General features: G+C 43.4%; 1 protein-coding gene across 10 annotated transcripts in view; it reads right to left on the reverse strand.

The window, feature by feature from the left end:
• KMT2C (lysine methyltransferase 2C) overlaps positions 1 to 21,033 on the reverse strand; it is a 190,661-nt gene that overhangs the window by 4,751 nt on the left and 164,877 nt on the right. For 8 of the 10 annotated variants that reach the window (XR_004500383.1, XM_015653364.2, XM_015653412.2 and 5 more), the window contains 17 exons: positions 20,403 to 20,514; positions 19,376 to 19,454; positions 19,194 to 19,257; positions 16,921 to 17,153; positions 12,325 to 14,028; positions 10,885 to 11,097; positions 10,300 to 10,464; positions 8,915 to 9,056; positions 7,659 to 7,806; positions 6,766 to 6,944; positions 6,514 to 6,668; positions 6,065 to 6,317; positions 5,397 to 5,536; positions 4,405 to 4,509; positions 1,432 to 2,551; positions 375 to 511; positions 64 to 206 (listed from right to left, as the gene is read on the reverse strand). Coding sequence is in view for 9 of the 10 variants with exons in the window: in XM_015653364.2 (XP_015508850.1) it covers positions 64 to 206; positions 375 to 511; positions 1,432 to 2,551; positions 4,405 to 4,509; positions 5,397 to 5,536; positions 6,065 to 6,317; positions 6,514 to 6,668; positions 6,766 to 6,944; positions 7,659 to 7,806; positions 8,915 to 9,056; positions 10,300 to 10,464; positions 10,885 to 11,097; positions 12,325 to 14,028; positions 16,921 to 17,153; positions 19,194 to 19,257; positions 19,376 to 19,454; positions 20,403 to 20,514 (5,092 nt within the window). In the remaining variant the exon portion in view is untranslated. The remainder of the gene's footprint in view (positions 1 to 63; positions 207 to 374; positions 512 to 1,431; positions 2,552 to 4,404; positions 4,510 to 5,396; positions 5,537 to 6,064; positions 6,318 to 6,513; positions 6,669 to 6,765; positions 6,945 to 7,658; positions 7,807 to 8,914; positions 9,057 to 10,299; positions 10,465 to 10,884; positions 11,098 to 12,324; positions 14,029 to 16,920; positions 17,154 to 19,193; positions 19,258 to 19,375; positions 19,455 to 20,402; positions 20,515 to 21,033) is intronic. The other 2 variants (XM_015653373.2, XM_015653383.2) reach the window with 2 other exon arrangements.

The raw sequence follows: 21,033 nt of genomic DNA on the forward strand, positions 1-21,033 counted from the left end.
ACAAATAACCCTAAAGCAGCCTATAAACCCTGGGCTGTACTATGTGAAATTAAAACAAAATACCTTAACACAAACCTCTTGACATGGGTACTCATTTTAGGCTCGGCACGGGCACAGCCCGTGGGGTTGATGGCAAGAGGGAGTTCCATTAAGGGGTTTCGGCCATAGCGGAAAGTGTAGTTCTCACAGGCCTCAACCCCTGGCAGCTGCAAAACAAAAAAAAAAAAGAGAAAAAGAAAAAAATTACAAATGATTATGTGTTTAATTATGTGTGTAACAAAATGGTTACTTTCTCACACTTCTTTCTGTTCCCCTTCTCGTGTGTCTATCCAGCAAGTGGGATGATCCAGCAAGAACTGGGGTGGTGAACTCACCGATTCTGCAATCCTGGCCACTGCAGAGACTGTCAAACCAAAGAGGTCTTCACCCTTCAGATAGCCGGGGAACAGCTGGAGCATTTCAGATTCTTTTCTAACAGAAGCAACGGGCTCCAGGATTTTATCCCACACACCTACACAACCATTGGGAGAGAATTACAGTGATCAAAAAAATAAAAACTGTTGCACTTGGTTTCAAAACAAATGCCTGAGGATATGGGAACCAGAACCCAGCACTGAGAAAGTTTTTGTCTTTGCCTATACAAACAGGCCAGGGTCTAAAATGTGAAGTGGAGACTGATTGGTTGCTAATTTTTGGGATTTAACAAATCCCGAACACACCGTTGATTCTCAGTTCTCAGAAATGGAGCTTTCAGTGTTCTCAGCATGGAAACTTTCAGTCCTTTGACAAGAACATGGACAGGCTTCTCTTGAGGAATCCTGCAAAAGTACGGTTTTCTGAAAATACAAAATATATTCTATTTCCACTGATTGTCTGCAGTCAGTTCTGTGTGGGTATCAGCACCCACAGCACCAAGGCCTTGAGACCCAGAGGCTTACAGGCCTCCAGCACATCCATGAGCCAATTTCCAAGACCTGTCCATATGTTTATGGACACCCTGACAGAGACATTACCCACCCTGAGAACAATGTGGTCTCTCAGCTGTTTTTAGAGCTCCCTAACTTGAGCCCAGCTGATCTGAAGATAACTGAGCAGTGGCTCTGTGTTTAAACAAAGTCACTTTTCATGAAATGAAAGCTGTGCTGACTTTCCTACTGCTTTAGTTAATTTTCAGCACTCAATCTTGGGTCTCCTCTGTAGACTTGGAACAATTCTTCTGATCTGTAGCTTATACAGTTTCTTCAGAGGTGTTCACATCTTCACAGCAAGGTATTAAAAATGGAAGCTCACTATAAACATTATGTTAGAACAGTGCCTGCAACAGTTGCTTCAAAAAGGTACCGTACCACAGGAATCCGCAGTACCCCAACAAACAACAAAGCCACAAAGTCACCCCAGGACACTCACGATATCTTAGTTCACAACATTTACCTTTAGGTGTTGTGTCAGTCAGAACCAGATCCTCATGGCCCTGCTCCACCACCTTGATGACGAAGAGCGGGAGCCCGTCCTTCTCCTCGATGGAGCAGAGGTAGCGGCATCGCCTGTTGGCGTACCTCATGCTCCAGTACAGCCGGCTGGCCTCGTACCCCACGGGGAAGAGGGCTTTGGAGGAGTGGAAGGCCTGCATCTGCTGTGGCAGCAGCTGGCCCACGGCGTGGAAGATGAGGCTTCCCACACGGAAGGTGTGGTCACGCTCCCCGCGCTGGACGATGCTGGCGATCTGCCGCACCTCGTCACGCTGCACGTACACCCTCCGGAACACCGCAAAGTAACTCAGCTCCTGCTCGTGAGTTCCCTTTGGTTTGTGCATGGGGCAAAGCATGGTCTTGTCTTTAAAAAACATGCATTGTGCTTTAATGGCACAGGTAAAGTGATAAATATTGGTGCACCTTAACCTGTGGCAACCGCTGGTGGCACCCATTTTGTGACAGAACATGCATTTCATCTGCAGGCCTCTCCGCAGTGCGAGTTCCACGTTTATTAAGGCACCAGCTTGTGTCTCATAGACTTCTGTAGACCAAAGAGCACAGTTCAAATGGACCCAAAGGTCTAAATCCAGGTTGAGAAGCCTTGCTGGTCCATCAGTTAATCCGTCACCTTCCTCATGACAGAAGCAACATTTCCTGTAGTCTTTAGGCACGGGGTCTGGTTTAAGGGTTGTGCCCAGTTTTTTAAGAAATTCGTCTATTTCTTCTTCACAAGGAGGTTTGAATGATCCTTTAGGAATCACAATCTGAATGCTCCACTTTTTCCATTTCATCCCCTTCCATTTCTTACTGGGAGGCCGGCAGTCCTCCAGACTGCTGTGTATTGCTTTTAACCTGGGTTTGAGTTTCACCGTTACCTTCAGCTCATCCGGTTTTGCCTCTACCTTGGCTGCTTCAAAGGCAGGGGGGAACATGATGGGGGGTGATGAGGGTGGAGAAACCTTTTCCTGCAGCTGAGGCAGACAGTGGACGTCCAAAGTAGAGATGTTGTTGCTGTATTGATGGAATGCTTTGGGCGGCCTCTCCTTCATCGGCGACTGTGGCAGGGTTGGGACCGATTCCTGATAACCAACAGAAAAACTCTTTAGGAGAAAGATCCCAAACTTGTTAATCATTAAATATAACCTGAAAACACGGGCACCTCAGTATGAGAGCGGCTTCTCCAAATGCCTAAAATCAAGATGCAGCAACAGAGAAAGATGGAAATTATCCTAACCCATGTTACCACACATTGGGCCAGGATATGGAGCAAGAAATTCTCCCAGCCCACCTAGAACATGGTGCCCCTTTAATATACGAGAGAAAGCACAATCTTTTGTCCAGGTTCTGAATGCAAAACTCCTCAATTGTGCTCAGTGAGCTGACTGCCAGCTTTAGTTCCTAAGGGTTCTTAGAAAGTTTTGTTACAACACAAAGTAACCTTAAAATATGTGTCAAAGAACTAAAGGGTAAGAATCCAGTATTTGGTAGAAATGGAAAATTCAGAACTAATGCTGTGTATTTTTTTCCTGGAAACAAGTGAGGAGGAATTCCTGCAGAGCTCTGGATTAGATACAACTTGAGGACTTAAACTATTCAGTCACAGTAAATAAAAATTATACCTGCAGAGATTTGTGAAAAAACAAACAAACAAACAAAAACCTAAGACAGAAAACAAGAACAACAAAGGAAGTTTAGATTATGAAGTGCTTAACGTGGTTTGTGTGATTAATCTTGAAAAAGTAAATTAAAGGATCGAGAGGCTGAACATGACATTTAATTAGCTTAATTAGGTACATGCTGATGCACTTGTAGAGGAATGTTACCCTGTTTATACACAACTGAAAATGAGCTACATGGGACACTAAAAGGATATGGATGTACACAGTTATCTTCTCCAGGGCTGTATTTTTTAAATTCAATTCCTCCTGAGAAAATAAGTAGCACTTGAAGGAAGGATTCAAACTATACAGTCTGTACAGGACTTTGAGAACACATTGATTAGGTAAAGCTTGAAGGACACAGCTGTTCTGTCCAATGGTTTAGGAGAAAAGAGGAACATTTGATCTAGAAACAGCAGAAGACAAGTTAGTTAAAAGTACACAAAAAATTTTAACTGTGAGAAACTCAGCAGGATCATTCAGTTTTCAGTGAAGACTATTTCACTTTTAATGATTAAATAATTAGATAAATTTAAGTTCACCTTCCTCTGACACTGAATGACTCTTGAAACAGCAAGAAAGGATGCCCTGATCAGATTTCAGACACTCCTCACAGCGTCTGCAGGTAGACAACTACAGCAGAATATTCAGGACCACCTGAGAAAATTTCCTGGCCTGATTCCACCTTCAGCTGAATAAACTTCTTCAGATGTACTTCTCCAGTAATATGAACCTCCTTTTCCTGGTCACTGTCAGCTCACAGTCTCCTTACTGGTGTTTTGGTAATCAACGCTTTTGAAATGGCAGCTTCACCCCCATAAAGTCAGGGAACAGGATTCTATTTTCCCAGTTTTACTGAACAAATGAAACTTCTTACAAATTTGCTGCTCAATTATTATTTTCACAGCTGCAATTTTATTTTTAACTATATAAGCCAAATCCAAATGCAGCATATCCTCCTTAAAAACATGTCTGTGGTTGTTTACAATGCCCAGAGAACTTGAATGACTGATTTTTTGAGACTGCATCTTCAAAGCCTGGGAGGGCAGCCAGAGGTGGTGGCTTTTCTGCCATGCATCTGTCAGACACAAAGTTCTGCAAATATGGTTTTTACTTCATGCTGCTGGTTCAGAATCTCAATGTCTGAATATTGAGCAATTAATTTATAAACCTCTCAAATTAAGTACAAGCTTCCCCTTCGGCCCCTTTCTGTTCTCCAACAAATAGCTGCAATAATTTCAGCTCACTTGGGTCTGCCAGTGTTTGATACTTACTTTGTTCTCTGAGTTTTTTGCTTGCACAGCTGCTGAATAAAGAACAAAGCAGTTGTTGCTACAGAATACAATGTCCTTCATTTTATCTGAGCCTTCTTGGGAATCCTGGGAATCAAACACAGAAGAGTGTAAGAAGTGCATTTTAATACCATTCTTCACATAGTAAGTAATGAAACAAGTCTTCCAATCTGGCTAGAAACTCTTTTATTTGTGAACATTTGTGAAATAATGAGGGATGCTGTGATATAAATACTTGATTATTTGACAGATAATCTAACGTTACCACCACCTACACCCTTGTTCTTCAGCATTTCCTGCTTTTCACAGAAATTTAACAATCAAAATAAAGCATTCTATACCATGCACCCATCTGCTCCATAGGCACTCTTGCAAAGCAAAATCCATTCTCTTTTATCTTTAGATGGCAAAGAATGTTTCATTTCAGCCTAATCAAAGCCAGATCACACTGTTTTATCTACTAATCCATCTGCAAAACCTTACTGGGAATTCAGTGCATTCCTACCTGCATGAACCCTTTACTCTGCTCAGGTGCTGGCTAGGTCTTTGAGGTGTAGTCACCTCCTGGTCACTGAAGAGCAATGGTATTTTTTGAAGGAATGACAGCTCCCGGTGTAAGGACAAGAGACTTCAACTGAAATCTAATTCCTGCCCAAAATGAGTACAAGTATTCCTGCTCTTACAGTAATTCCTGACACAGCAACGTGGCTGCCTCACAAGTAAGGTTTTTTGAACTGAGGTCCCTGAAGAGGTCAGGGAAGGAGATTGGTAGCAGGGCTTTGAGAACTCCCATAGATGGGACCTGGTTTATGAAATGTACTGGAATATCCCACCCTGAATTAGGACACACAAGGAAGGGAGACTACCCAGGAAGCTGAAGTGCTCTTGGCTGGCAGGACAAGTAGGACTTTGTATCATCATCCCTTGCTTTAAGGAGCCCCAGCTGAGTGCAGGGCCCTGCCCTCAGCACTGACCTGTTTGAGGAAGGGCAGGTCTTTGAAGGATTTCCTCACTCCACTGCCCAGAACCACGACCTTGCAGTGGGAGCACCAGCGAGGCCTCAGTGCTGAGCCTTCTGCCATGTTCTGGCTGTGATCCTTGTAGCCAGCCAGACCTAGGAACAGATTATCTGTCAGAGGCTGCAGCAGATCAAACAAATTTATCAGAAATCACAGTGTTCTTCACAGCACTCTCTTGGCATGGCACGGAAGGAGGGTTTTAAACTGTGGCCTGATAGATAAATTGTATAAATCAGACCTAAAACAATGCAAACCAGGATAAAACACATTCTTGTGTAAAAAATGACAAAATAAACTAACACAGGAAAACAAGCTTAAACAACCATGTCAAGCTTTCCAGCATAGGAACAATCTTTCTGGACAAAATAAACCCTAAAAATGTTAGGAATTATGGGAGTAATGCCTCACTGACACTGATGAAAACAGACAATGGAAATCAGAGATGGATGATTACTCATTGTTAAACCCAGGAGCATCTACATGATCACCTATGAAGAGAAAGTTTTATTTGAAACAAGAACCAATTATTGAATTCTAGAGCATGGATTTATGAGGCTAAAATGCATCAATTCTGACTCAGTTAAACCCTGGTACTGAACGCCTGGAAGATAAAGCCCACTCACCATTGCTGTTGGCAGGGAATGGCACATTGGGCTGCTTGAGTCCGTAGGGCCCCACGATCCTGGCAGGCCCCATGGATCCTGCCTGGGGACCCTGCAGCAGCAAGTGCTGCCTGTACTCCATAGGTGGGTTCCCTCTGTGAGTGTTGGTGGCTGCCATGGAAGATGGGACGTCTGGAGCATTACTGACCTCGTAACTGTTGGGAATTCTGACATGGAGCAGGTTGGAGAATGCTGCTACAACGCTACTGATGTTCTAAAAACAATAACAAAAACAAGCCTTTGTTTACATATCTGACAAGCAGCTCCCACAGCAGAGATACAAACTATTAGAAGATTGCAACAGCAGCATTACTGTACACTGTTACACTGTAACACCCCTGAGTTACTATATATAAACCAAATTAACTGCTCTGGTGCTCTATGTATGTAATACATATTATTCCTTTTACCTCAGCAGCTGTGGGATGTAAAGTAATTGCTACAGAGATAAGGCCAGATTTAGGACCATTCTGGGATGGTCCAAGCTGAGAGGAGAAGAAGCCAGAACCAGGTAACGCTCCTGAACCGGGTTCTGATTTTATGTAATTCCTTTTGGCTTCTGAACCTGAAAAGGAAACAGAATACAGCACATTAATTCTACACTTATGGAAATAGAGAAAGAACAATCATAGTTGAAAGTGTTCATTCTGCTGCAGCCTCACCTTTCCCAGTGCTGCTGGGTAGGATGGGAATGATGGGAGATGGGACAGGTTCTGGGTTCTCCTCCTTTACAACCGACAAGTCTGGGTAGCGACTGATCTCCATTCCCACCACGCTTTCAGGAGAGGAAGAAGGAACAAAGCTATCCGGAGTGTCCCTGTCCTCACAGTGATCTTGAACCCTGGAACAAAACCCAAATAAGTTGTTTGGGAAATGGCTGAAACTTCTGGTAAGCCATCACCTCTGGGTGTCTCATATTCCATTGCACACGTATTCCATTTCTCAGGAAAGGTCCACAAAGAAAAACCAAGGACACTAACAGAGCCAAACCCTCTGCTCCCCATGGCTCTATTTACCAGGGTAAAAATGAGCATTTCATATTTGAACTGTTTTAATATTTAAACTGTCTGGCCTTTGTCCACATACAGGCTCCAGTGTTTCACAGACACTCATATTTTGGGCAGGAAAGTGAAAGGGAGGCAAAGGGCAAGATCTCTGCAGGGAGGTTCTTGCTCCAGCCAGTGTTTCTCACCTGGGAAACTGAATGGAGCTGTGCAGTTTCAGGCTGGGTCTTGCACAGCCTTGCTGCTGCTGCAGCAGTCACCTGTTACTACAGCACCACACTACCATTTTCTTCCACTTTTAAGAGATCAAGGTAAGGAATTCCTAACAATTTAACAGCATCTAGAGTCTAGCAATGGCTGGAATCACCTACTTCACTATGCTGTTCTCTACATGTGGAATGTTAAGAGTTAAAATGATCCCCAATTCCATTCTCTGCCCTTCTGTGGCTGTGCACAAAGATTTTGTTTCTCCACATCTTCACAGTCTCATCCACTGAAAAATCATAGAATCTGCTCCAAGTATCTTTTTGAAGACGTCAAGGAAAACCTACCTTAACTCCTCCTGGTTGTTGTGAGGTGGTGTTGGAAGCGAAGCAGGAACATCCACGGTTTTGGGGCCCTGAGCCATTGCTCTGGCTAATAAATCATCCTGTGGTCTGAAAGGCAACTGGAACTGCTTTGGCCCCAGAGCTTTGGTAACTGAAACCAGAAAGGCACAGCACAATGAGACATCTGGACAGCTCTTTCAGCGACAGACATGCTGCCTGCTGGGTGTGGGTGGGGTCTGATGCTGACACCATTCTGAGACACTTGGAAGTTCAAAGAATTGTGACCAGTCAGGATTAACTTCTATTTTTACAAAAACCTGCAAATTTTGAGCAAACAGGGATTGAAAGGCTTTTGAGTGTGTCTTCTGCCACTATGAGAGGATGTCTGTTTACTTAAAAAAACCAACAGAACTACAAAAAAATCAACAATTTTATAACAACAAAGGAAAAGGGGTGTGAAGAAAAGGATTTTAATCACTGAATAGTCTTTACAAAAAGCCATTATAAAGAATATTTATACTGAAGAAAGGAATTTTAACTGTCCAAATTGCAAGCATCAGGAAATACATACTGACTGCACACATTCTGGTTAGGCTGCTTTGAGCTCATTCAACCAAGGAGCTCACGCCAGTCATTTGTACCGGACCCAGAAAACTGATCTTCACATTTCCTGTTTCATTTCTTAAGCGTGTGTCTAGCTCTCAACATGTTTTTGAACAAGGCAAAGGCACTAATGCCTGACACTGTACTGTGTAAAATTTTGCTGGCTAGTAATGATCATAACCTTCAGAAGTCTGGGTATTTTGTTTTCATGAAGGAGTATTGCAACTGAGAAGCATCCTAGGAGGTAACCTGGAGGAGACTGAGGGAACACCTCCCAGCTCCTTCATGACTGGGGGCAAAGGGGCAGGTGTGGATCTCCTCTCTGGTCACCAGACCCAAGAGAAGGCCTCAAGTTGTGTCAGGGGACGTTTAGGTGGAATATCAGAAAAAGGTTCTTCACCCAGAGGGTGGCTGGGCACTGAAAAGGCTCCCCAGGGCAGTGGTCACAGCACCAAACCTGACAGAGCTCCAGGAGCACTTGTACAACTCTCAGGCACAAGGTGGGACTGCTGGGGGTGTCCTGTGCAGGGCTGGAGCTGGACTCAGCGACCCTTGTGGGTCCCTTCCAACTCAGTGTATTTGGTGATTCTAAGATCTGTTTTGCCTTTTGCTACAGACAGGACTGACTTTACAGAACCAACACACATGAGCCTTACCATCGTGGCCTCCCAGCACTCCAGCCTTGCCAGCGAGTTCCTCTGTGGTGGCGAAGCCATTGACCAACTTCTGGCAGGCCACGGGCGGCGGCGTGGGAGGGAGAGAGGCAGGGGGGGTCGGGGGATTGCTCAGATTGTTCTGCTGCATGACATGAATTAAAGAACCATCAATCAGGATGGAACACATGGAGAGAACTTGCCTTGTTCCAGTAATGTAACCCATTCAGAGTTTCATGCCCAGATGTAAAACTGATATGTAGCCACAGCTGATACCCAGGCATGTGACAGAAAGGTATCTACTGTACAAGGCACAAGGATTGGCTTTTCTTGTATCACTGATATCAAGAAATAGCTCACATGAGTAAACTCTGCCAAATACATTACCAACAGTAGCTAAACTGTTTATAAAGATACACTAAGAACACTTTAAGGAACAGTTTCCAATGAGTTCCTACAGTTTCAGCAAAGGTCCCAACTCCATGCTGAGAGGGCTGGTGCACAGTGACTCTCCAGCACCATGAACACCAACTGCCCCTGAAGGGAAAGCTGCCTCTCATTCAGCACAGGATGAGCTGTCACTGAAGCAGATACCATGCAGCAGCAGACACTCCTCAAGTTCATACTATGGGCTACTTCTCACCAGTTTATTCAACTGCCCATATTTTAAATGAAAATTAAATGAGAACATTCAGTTCTTCAGTATCTGTTGTTGCTGCAGTCATGCTCACAAAGCTCATCCTCATTACTTACTTTTGACCACAACAACTATTTCTGTAGGTCCCATTCTCAGCTTACACACTGTGTAAGGCTGGAAAAAACACCACTGGTTTTAATAGGTTTTTATATTAGGGTTTCCAAGCAGCAGATTTGATTCTGTCTGTTCAGTATCCCACTGCCCTCCCAATATTGCCACTCTGATCTCGGAGACTGAGTTTTAAATGCTGTGGGTTATTAACTCATCAACAAACAGTCTATTTTGTTCAGAATTCCCAGGTTCTTAGTTAGGGCTTGGTGGGCAAATGAGAAAAAGTCCATTATTTAACTCACATTAAGAAATGCTTTAATGCTTTCAGTGACTTTGCAAAGTACTGAGAATTCAGTCTTTTCTGCTCCACAAAACTGTAATTACAATTTTCATTATTCAGCATCCATTTGTTGAAAGAGTATTTATAGTTTTTCATTACTTTACAACAGCAGTTTCCAGAACCAATATCCACTTTCAGAGAGTAAAACAATGATGACTGTTTTGCACTATCAAGTCTAGCAATAGAAGGTTATTTTTCTTCTAGGTGCATAAAAGGCAAGAACTATGACTAGTAGTAATAATATCATGGACTTCTCTTCCCACTGAGAGCACACAACAGAAATCCAGATTAAAACCATACCTTGTAAATGAGTTGAGAGTAGTAATCTGAAGCCCCATCGAGAGTAGCACTACCAAAACTTCCCACAAGTCGATTTCCACCATTTAGCTGGCCACTGCCATAGGGGAGAAAGTGTGCAAAGCTCACTCCAATTATTGGTTCCACCAAAGGCAGAAGAGAAAGTTGCTGCATTAAAAGAAAAAGAAAAGTCAGAAATTAAGTATAACAGAAAACATTGCAATTCTCCAAACAGTAGAGTGGTTTCTAAATTAGAAGAACTGGAATTTATCCACTGTTAGGAAATTGTCAAACACAGGACTCTCTGTTAAGGAATATGGTCCCCTGTTCAGCTACAGCTCCCTGCCAGCTCATCCTGAGGCTGCCAGAGCTGACAGGAACTCTGTGGCTTTGGGACTACCTACCATGTCCACCCACCCTCCAAAATTAAACCAGCCCCAAACTTCCAATTCCTTGATTTTGTGGAAATTCACATTTTCCCCACCCTATGCTCAAAATTCAACTTAAGCATCAACTTCACTTCCTCTGGGAGAAATCCACTGTTCCACGTGGCCTCTGGACTGCCTTTTCCAGCCCCTGCATACTCACCTGTTTCAGCTGGATGAAGGTATCTGCATTAGGATAAACAGCCTGCTTTTCTTCTTCCTCTTTCTTCCTTTTCTTGGACCGAGGAGCTGCCTTCTCTCCCGTCCTCTGAGCCCGCTTGTTTCTCTGCTTCTTGGTTTCAGGTCCTACATCTGTTCTCTGGAGCTGGCTGTTACTGCACCCAAATGCACCTTGCATCTGGGCTCCTGCAGTTTGCTGGTGTGGAAAAAGGAAGTGCAGCAGAATTTTTGACATGTTAATACACAGTTCACTCCGATTTACTGCACGACTGTGAAAGCACAGGCACAGAGTAATAAATCTCACTGAAAACAAAGTGTATTTTACTGGCAGGTGGAACTGCTGAACTGTCCCCACAGACAGAATTATGACCTCCCATTAACACCACTGACATCTGAAAACATCATTAAAAACTCACAGGCCAGTAACATTCTCCTTTGAATACCCCCTAAAATAAAGTTACATGTGCATGAAACCTTGGAGACGTTCACAAGGGCCTAATGGAAGACAGACTTGGTGGCAGAAGAAAGGTGTGGATGTTAATATAATATGGAAGTATTTTGAGGTTAGAAACAAAGAAACTGTTGTGAAACATTTCTGGATTGTACCACTTCCTTAAGTACTTCCAGTACAAATCTGCAAAGCCTTTCTTCACATAGAAGAATAGCTGTGTAAAAGGGATCAGAATGGGACTTTAATGCTACAGGGGCCAGCCAAAACAAAGCCCATTTTTTTAAAAATCCATTATTATTTTAAACAGCTCTACATGACCCCCACCACCACTATTCTTATGTTCCTATTGCATGTTTTAACTGGATTTTTAACACTTAATTACCCGCTGCTCACAATTACTTTTACTCTTATGGGTATTTTTTTCCTTTTAAATACGTCTACATTTTGTTAAAATAATTAGTTTACAGTTTAGGCAGTCAAACCCAAATGTAGAGATTCAGACCACAATAAAATGGCCAACAAGTCTACTACCTCCACAGAAAGCACTTTTCCTTAGGTCTGTTTTTAAAGACCTTATAAATTGATAAATCACTCAGGTGGAGTCAGAGGAGAAAGGAGCCCCCAGACACACCACATTCTGTACAGACACATACTGGTGAGTAATCAGGAACCATACTGTAAATCCTGCCTTAATATCAGGAAGTAGTATTTATTAAAGATGATTTTCTGAAGAAAAAGACTTTTTTTGCATTTTAGTGATTTCTGAATATGCTGACCTAAAAAGCCACACCAAAATTTATTCTTTTTTCAACACAGGTGGTTTACTTGTGGAGAAAAGAACGGAAAGAGGCAAAAATTCTTTAAAGCTGTTTCCTCCACCCTCGTACAGGTAGGTTTTGTTCCCACAATGTCTATGGAAAGGCAGACTAGGCTGGACTGCTGCTGACTGCAGTGTAACAAAATCAGGCTCACCATTCCTTCCGCTGGACTCTGCTTCTCTGCTACCTTTTTATCCCCAGAAACCTCTTCTTCTGCTCGGCCACTGCTCTCTGGTTTCTGATTCAGAAGAGATGAGGATTTCTTGTTTTTTAGCAGGTGTTTCAACAGTTCATTCCCTGACTCCCCTTTGGCTGCCAGAGCACTGGGTGGCTGTGCAGGACTTAGAGCCGAAGAGGTGGGCTGTGAGGTGACCTTATCCTCCTCCACCTTAATACTGCTTGGATTTTCTGGTTTAGGCTCAGCTTGACCTGAGCACTGATCAGTTTCTGCCTTTTCCAGTTTAACTTCTTGGAGGCTGGTGGGTGTGTCCATTTTAGCCTTTTCAGCCTCTGCATTTCCCCTGGGCTGTTTCTGGGACACGCTGCTGCTGGGGAGCTTCCCCTCCAGCTCCGGGGAGCTGCGGCTCTCTGTGTTGGATGTGGAGGGGCCCGTCAGCTCCATGGACTCCTGCTCATCCTGGTGCCGTGGCTCACTGGGGGTGTTCACTGTGGGGGTGGAGGTAGCATCAGAAATGGTTGGGGTTGATGGTGCGGTGATATCTGAGTGTGGAGTTGATGGGGCTTTTATGGACTCGGCATCGTCGTCCTTTTTCTTTTTCCGTGTCCTTTTCTTTTTGCCTTTCTCTTCTGGGATTATGTCAGAATACAGCTGGATGAGAGACTGGCCTGCTACAGGGATGTTTGCAGCCTGGGGCACACCAGTGTCCGACCCACATGGGGCACCACCCCCCAGCACTGGAGATGAAGGTACAGCAGAAGGGAACGGAGGCCTGACCTGGTTCTGTGTAAAGGGAGCCCCAGGGAGATTCCCATGAGTTTGTTTTACATTATGGAAATTGGGGGCTCCACCTGGAACAGCAGATGCATCAGGTCCAAAAGCTGCAGGTCCCACTGGCCTTCGCTCTGCATTTTGCATAAAATTGGAGGCAGGAGGGGAGGTGACAGCACCTTGCTGCAGGATTTGCCCCATCTGCTGCTGCTGCTGCTGCTGCTGCTGCTGCTGCTGCTGTGGGGACGGCTGCAGGGGCCGAGGGGTTTGCAAGAAATCACAAGGCAGCTCAGAATTGAAGAAAGGTATCTGAGATAAAGATGTTTTGTTATTCAGTTCAGGCCCCATCATACTGTGCTGCTCCAGCTCCATCCTCTGCTGCAGAGCTCTCTGTCGATCCACCTCCTGCATCAGCTGGATGCGCTGCCGCTCCTGCTGCTCCCGTAAGCGCTCCTTCCGCTCCCGCTCCTGGAAACTTTCACTGAAAGGGTTGTTGTCCTCAAACTCCACCCTTGGGGGTGGCCCCGACTGTGCAGCTGCATTTGGGCCAGCCACAGGAGCGGGTGCACCAGGAGTAATTGGCAATGGTGTCATTGGAGGCTGCATCCTTGCTGGATTCATGGATATGTGACTCGCAGGGGTGCCTGCAGATTGCCATCCAGATAAATTTGGCATCCTGGTGGGGTTGGATTGCCCAGGGATCACCACTGCATGCTGCTGATGCTGGAGCTGCTGTGCCACCATGGGGAAGCTCTGCTGATTCATTGCTGGTGCTGTTCCACCTGGAACCATGGGAGGCTGGGCCTGAACCCCTGGCATTATGGAATGTGGGGCCATCCCACACTGCTGCTGCTGCTTGATCCGGTATTCCTCAATCAGCTCCGCGTGCTCCTTCTGCTGCTTCCGGATCTAGACATTGAAACAGTCATTATTCGCCTCTGCCACGATCTGGCTGTGCAAGAAGCATAAACCATGTAACTCACCATGTAATTCCAGGAGACAACCAACCTCAGGCCAAAACAGCACTTCTGGAGTGTTTTTAATGCCAAACAGCCATTATTTCATTATAATGGCATTCAAACAGTCCCCAGCCCAAAACGTCAGACAAAAGCAGCAGCGCCTCAAAGCTCTAATTACACACCAAGACTGCACTGTGCTAGAGAATATACAAACCTAAATAAACCAGCACTGATCCTTGTCCTATAGATGCTATCATCCATGCACAGGATACACTTGAGAACAGACAGGAAAAGGAAAACAGTGAGATGGATGATGTTCACACATCAGCAACATTTAAAAAAGATACAACTGGAAAGGAAAAATTTGCAGGAAAACAGTGATGGATATTCCCATTTGTTCACAGGCAGATCCTCAAACATCTCACGTCTGATGAAAATTGCAACTGCTGCTTGAAAATTTAAAATTTTAAAACCAAAATAAACTCAACATGACACTACAAGTTATGCCTTGTAGTTTAGACAAACAGGAAAAGTCAAGGGAAGGACACAACACTGTCAAATGGACAAGCAAGAACCTTTGAGAAACACTGCAGAGACCCAACTAAACTAGTCTTTAAAAGAATAAAAGGATTTGCAATCCAGTGGTTGATGATACATAGGTTATGAAAAATCTCTCATTTCTGTTCATTAGATTATGACTTCCACAGCTCATGTAGTGATAGAAAAACACTAACATATTTCAAATTGTGTGACAGCCCTCTCCTTTATCTGAAGCAAGGACTAAGACCAAAAGCTCAGGGTAACAGTGATGTCACAGGACACACTTCAGGCTGCAGGACAGATGCACCCCAAAAGGTTATTTATACAATAATCCCAGGTCCAAGATGATTTATGAGCTCTGCCTTGGCACTGACACTGCTGGATAAACAGTGCAACTGCACAGAGCCACTGACTGGATCCATCCACACTGCACAGATTCAGTGCTCCAGGGCTTCTCTGTGCTCCTGGAGCACTAAACCTGTGCTGGCTCTGTGGGGCTGCATCATGAGGCACCCAAAGCACCACAACCTCCAGTGTCTGCAGGGGTGGATCAGCCTTGACTGCCCCTGGAATGAGCTGAAGTGTCCAAGGCACAGGGCTGAGCACAGCCAGAGGCCCTGAGCTGAGCTGAGCTGGAGGTTTCAGCAGTGCAGGGAGAGCAGGGCAGAGCTGTGAGCACAGGCACGGTGCCACAGGGGCCATCTGGCAGTGTCTGCGTGGCTCCATGCCTGGCCAAGAACCCTGTCTCACATCAGCTCCTGGAGCACAGTCAGCTCTGGGTTCTCCGTGCCTGTGGCCAGGACCAGCCACTCACAGGGATCCAGGAGCTCTTTTCTCTCTGTACAGAGACTTTTCAAAAACTAACAGGAGCTTGACTGCAGAAAAATTACTTGATCTGATTTGAAAGAGTGGCAAATTGCTTCCAATAGAAGCTGGTTGAGACTATACTTTAAACCTCATTTAAGCTCCTATGAGGTACAGAAGAAAATGCTGCTTAGGATGTGGATGAATCAACTACTGGTCTAAATAAGTGGCTATAGGGCACTGGATGGCTTCTGCCAGCACTAGATTAAACTTAAATTTAGACATTACTAATAGGAGAACCTTAATTATGGGGCAGTAAATGGATCTGCCAGCAATGTCATTGTTAGCAGCTGTTATTTCAGTCTAACTCCACCATAAGATTAGACTGTCGTATGTATAAGAAAGATTGGTTAAAGGGAATTTTTTTGGCGTTTATTCTATGTGTGATTCATTGTGGAAGGGGGAAAAAAAATATGTAGAAATAATTTACCCACTCCATCCCTCTTCCTCAGAGTGGAAAGATGAGCCAACTAATATCCCATCCAGCACATACTTTGTCTTGAAGTAACACAGGAGTGAGAACTTGAGGGTCAAATATCACTCAGGACTTCGTTCCAAGCTGTCTACTGCCAAGTTTTTCCTTTATATTAGTAAGGAATTTTCATTTTCAGCAGGACTAGCTGATCCTGATAATCATGCCAGATATTTTATAAAAAATGTCTTGAGGAACACAGCACTAACTACTGGTGGGCAAAGCATACTAACAAAACTACCACAGGTTTCACCTCACTTACTATTATCACAGTTACAATATGTGAAATTCCAACTGAACGTAAGGAAAGGAAAACACAGCCCAGTGAAAGTGGTTACATGTAGAAACAGGAGCCCAGAGAGGCTGGGAAATCTCTTCTCCTGGAGACTCACAGAACTTGACTGACAAGGTGCTGAGTAACCTGATTTAATCATGAAGCTACTTCTGCTTTGATCATGACTAAAAGATCATCAGACATCCCTTTGACCTGTGTTATTCCCTGACACAAGAGTGATGATCAGCATCTAGGAATGAGACAGACCATAAAACTGATCTAACACTGAAGATATAATAAAAAGAGATTTTCAAACTGTAAAAAAAGAAGATTGGGTTAGGAGGTTCGTTCAAGCCTGAAACAAAGCCCCGCATGCTAAAACTTATCTCTGAATGTTTCATTTTTGCTTTGCATGGTGCCAGGAACTCTGCTGCAAGTCATTTTGCCAAGGAATTCCCCTCTTCCTGAAGTACTAGCCCAGTTTTTTGTCATAATGCTTGCCACAGAATATTCCTTTGCAGCTCCAGTGTCACCTACACTCCAGAGCATTGCTGTTACAGGCACAGAACTGAACAGGGAGCGGCTCCTTTAGGTAGAGCTCCACTGTGTCTTTCAGAAGATTTAAAGGAAAGAGTTACTACCACTGTGACAGCTCAGTGCCAAGGTGAAGAGTCTGGATTCCAGATGATTACCTGATCTAGCTGTTTTTGGACCATACTTTGCTGCTCAGTAACATGTTTCAGCTGTTCTGCATCTTCCTCTGGGAACTCCCGGCCGGCTTTCTTGGCTGTGCGCTGTTTGGCTGAGAGGGCCTTCTTGGATTTTCTGTGGGCTCCAATCTGCTCCTCCAGGTACTTCTGTTGCATTTGAAGAAGTTGTTGTGTATCCTGCAGCCATTCCTCATATTGCTTTCTTTGTGAATCATCTAGAAAGAAGGGAAATGAAGTGTGATATGATCTCATCCTGGAGATGAGCTCTCATCCTACGTTTTAAAGCTCAAGTTTAACCATCAGGTTTCCCCTCTTATTTAAAAAAACTATACGTCAAATTTAGCCAAATTTGACAGAGAATTTGGTATTTCAAGTAGTAGTATGTTCTTGGAATGACTTGAGTAAATGAGACAGATATCCAAATTACTGCAGTTGTGAGATAAAACAGTTTTAACACAGTCCATTTCAGGAGGTATCAGCCACAAGTTGAGGCACCAAACCCTGCACTTGCCAGTGAACAAATGTGGCTTTGAGAACTGCTACAGAACCCAGCGGTTCCCTGTCCTGCCACAGAAGAGGGCACATGGAAGATCTCTGGAAGTACTCAAGTACAAAGAGATTAGGGAACAGGGACATAAACTTACAGCCTGATTAGTTCTGGTGCTTGCATAAAATTGTTCTACATGCAAAACTTATTTTTCTTACAACTTCTAAGAAAAATAGTAAAATTATGAACACTAACAAATATTTATAAAGTGAAAGAAAGATACTGTCTTTGTAAAAATCACTTTGTCAGTGTCAGCCCTCAGCACAGGGTCCTCAGCACCAATGCCATTTCCTGACCCCAAAGTAAATGCCTCTCATTTAGGCTGTAACTGAGATGCTGCCCTTCTTTCAAATGAGAAATGCTCGTCTGCCACAGGCAGTCCATTGCTCTCTGGTGTTTTTCTGGAGGCAAAACAACCATGTCTGATAACACTTGACCTGCACTAAGCACAGAAAGCAAGAGAGAGCACTGGTGATGGTGTCGTTTCTCTTCTGATCACATTTTCAGTGAGCTGGGACACGACAAATAAGCACAACTCTTCCTTGTGAAGATCCTTGTTTAACAGAGATACCACCCAGCATCACGATTTCAAGATAATCACATCCTCCTTGTGCTCCAGACCCTGCCACCTTCAACTCCACAACTCACTGTGTCAGTGACAGCTTTGAATGAACAGCTGAACTCAACCTACTCAGGGTGAGCTACAGCCTCAAGGTGCTTTCAGGGAAAAATTCTGGAGAACTGATCCCAAAAACTGAGGGGACAATTGAGGGGAAACACTGAGAGTAACATGAGAAACATGAAAGTACTAAAATTTTAACGAGTTCCAGGTAAAAGTAACTACTACTGAACTGAAAAACAGATTTACTCAAGTGCTCAGAACCCACCACCACCCAACCAGAGTGGGGCCATGCAGAGTGTCATGAGAAATCTCACCACAAATGATTAATACAGATAATATCGCCAAAGCTCCCTACTGCATACTCAGTGCTGCTACTTCAGCTTCTGGAAAATGTGAAGTTTACTTCTGTTTCTTATTCACAAACACCAAGTGAAGTATTTATAGTGATAGAAACACTTTTTTACACATGGTCTTCTTCACCCAACATATGCTCAGTTTTAATTTCTGCTAATAAATCTTTCTCTTCACAGAGACTAGGATTCACAATTGATCTAGGGCAGCCAGAAATATGAAATGCAAAAAGCTAGTGCAGTGTATTTCTGTTTTCAACAACTGTGCTTCACAGCCAGGCTTGCCTAACCATTGCCTGGAAAGCTTTTTCTGATACTTGTTCAAATGACAATGCTGCTGCACAAAACTTTCTGCTTCTGAAACAAAAAATTCCATCAACACACATAGCTATTCTCACTGAGCTCAGAATATTGCAACAAAACCCAAGCCCAGGTTTCTGATACAGCAGTCTGCCAGTTAATACATTACTACTGTCACACAAACCCAAAAAATGTTCATTTTCTGTTTCCCTCTTTCCTTCTGGTGTTTTGTTGATGGTATCTTCCAGAAAAAAAATGTTAGCAGCATTTAGTATACACCCCTTCAATACATGGCATCATAATGATGAAATTACTCTATTTTAAAAGGATGATCTTTTTAAGAGATCCACTTATGGATAGTTCATTTTAGAGAAAACAGAAATGTAAAATGAAAAAAACCAAAACCCATACAATAAATTATTAAATATTTACTTACTGACAAAACCAGGACCAAAATTGGGAGGATTAGGTCTAGAAATCTGAGGTGTCAAACTTCCATCCTACAAATTTCAGTAAAACAGATAGACAAGGATATTAAATCATTATTCAATTAAAATACCCATACCTAGTTACCATTATTGGACAGTTTTGTTTCAAGCCCATGTTAAGTTGCATTACCTGAGTAATTGCCTGCTGCATGTGATTTTGGCCTTCACTGCTCTGAGCCCCTGGCACTGGCTGACCCATAAAGGGAAACCTATTGATAAGCAGAAAGAGAAACTGTAACCTTGCAAACTGGCCTTTGAGGAGAGAGAGACAACTTTATGTTCAACTCAAACAAAGCACCCTTAAGTTTTACAGACATTCTCTTTAACTTCTGTACCAAACCTTTTCAACATCTGGAGGATACAGACAGCATTTTGCCCTTGGTTGAAACTATTGCATTTTACATTTTTCAGAGAGATGATGTAAATATGACCTACTGTGCTAGAACAGTGAAAACACGAACACACACATCTGTATTTGTATTTCAATATTTTATAATTTAGAGAAGAACAGTTGAATGTATTTAGGTTTCACAGTCACCATCACAGTCAACTGGAGCTGGGTAAATGTACACCTTGGTAAGCCATTTATTATCATGGGGCACTGGACAGAAAAAACCCAGTTTGAAGTGCCACACAAAAAGAACAGGCACAGATCCTCCCTGGCCCATGGACTGCCCACCTACCATACGGACAGCAGCCTGCACAGTTCATGGCTCCTTTTTTTCCCAGAAGGGATTTAAGGAGAGGATGAAAATTCCACTACTTGGGCTAAACCTTACTTATACCCAGCATTAAATGATGCTGCAAAGGGAGGTTCCACTGTTACATGGGCACCCCCAGTATTGCAGCACAACCCATGAGTCATGTGTCATTAGCCAATTAGCAAGTAGGAAAACAAGAAGAATATCAACAGTGAAGCCATGCTGCTCATGTTGATCCATGACATTACAACTGGAACACAAGCTTGATGCATTTGAGTACCTTTTATAGCTCCTACTGCCAGCCACACTGGCTTTATTCCTAGGAGATCATCCTGTGTTAGCATGGAATGGGAACTACATGACAGAAACAATTTTTTTCAATTTCCTGCACAGTTTCCCTGAGTCATCCCCTTCTACATTCTGTAGTCCCAAAGAATGACAGCAAGTGCTGCCTACCTGTTCATGACCATTGGTGGCATCCCCATGTTACTCTGTGCCATGACTTTGTTGATCCCCTTAAGAGCCACCATTTTTGCTTTCATTATGGGATCCGTAATCGCATCAAAATCTGTAAGACAAAAACAGCAGCAGTGAATCACACAGCTGAACATTACAAATTATTAAACGGAAATTACTTGTTTATGTTTAGTTTATGTGTAAATCTTCAGTAAAACATTAATTGCATTCCTAGTTCACATTAACTGTCTTCCTCACTGATATTCAAGGTTAATAAGGAGTTTCATGTATCCTACAGGACAAGTAAAGTCTATCAACAGGTCTCCTTGTTTTCAGCCACAACAGACAAACAAAAGCAGGTCAGTATAAGAGTCTGAGAAGGGCTCTAGACCAAATCTGGCCTATGACCCAACAGATTTAATAAATTCTATTTGTAGGTTTAAGACTCAGGACAAGAACTTGTTTCTGTTGTCTCAACTAGCAACTGGTAGACCATCACTAATGCACTACAAGAATGGCCTTGATGATCACTGTAGTTAAAACAATTCCCAAAATTTGGTGTTTCATTATCAGTTAAATGATGGAGATGGACTTGATTTGAACGCTCAAACTGCTAGGTTATATTAAACAA

Source organism: Parus major, chromosome 2, assembly GCF_001522545.3.
Source record: "Parus major isolate Abel chromosome 2, Parus_major1.1, whole genome shotgun sequence".
Lineage (NCBI taxonomy): Eukaryota > Metazoa > Chordata > Aves > Passeriformes > Paridae > Parus > Parus major.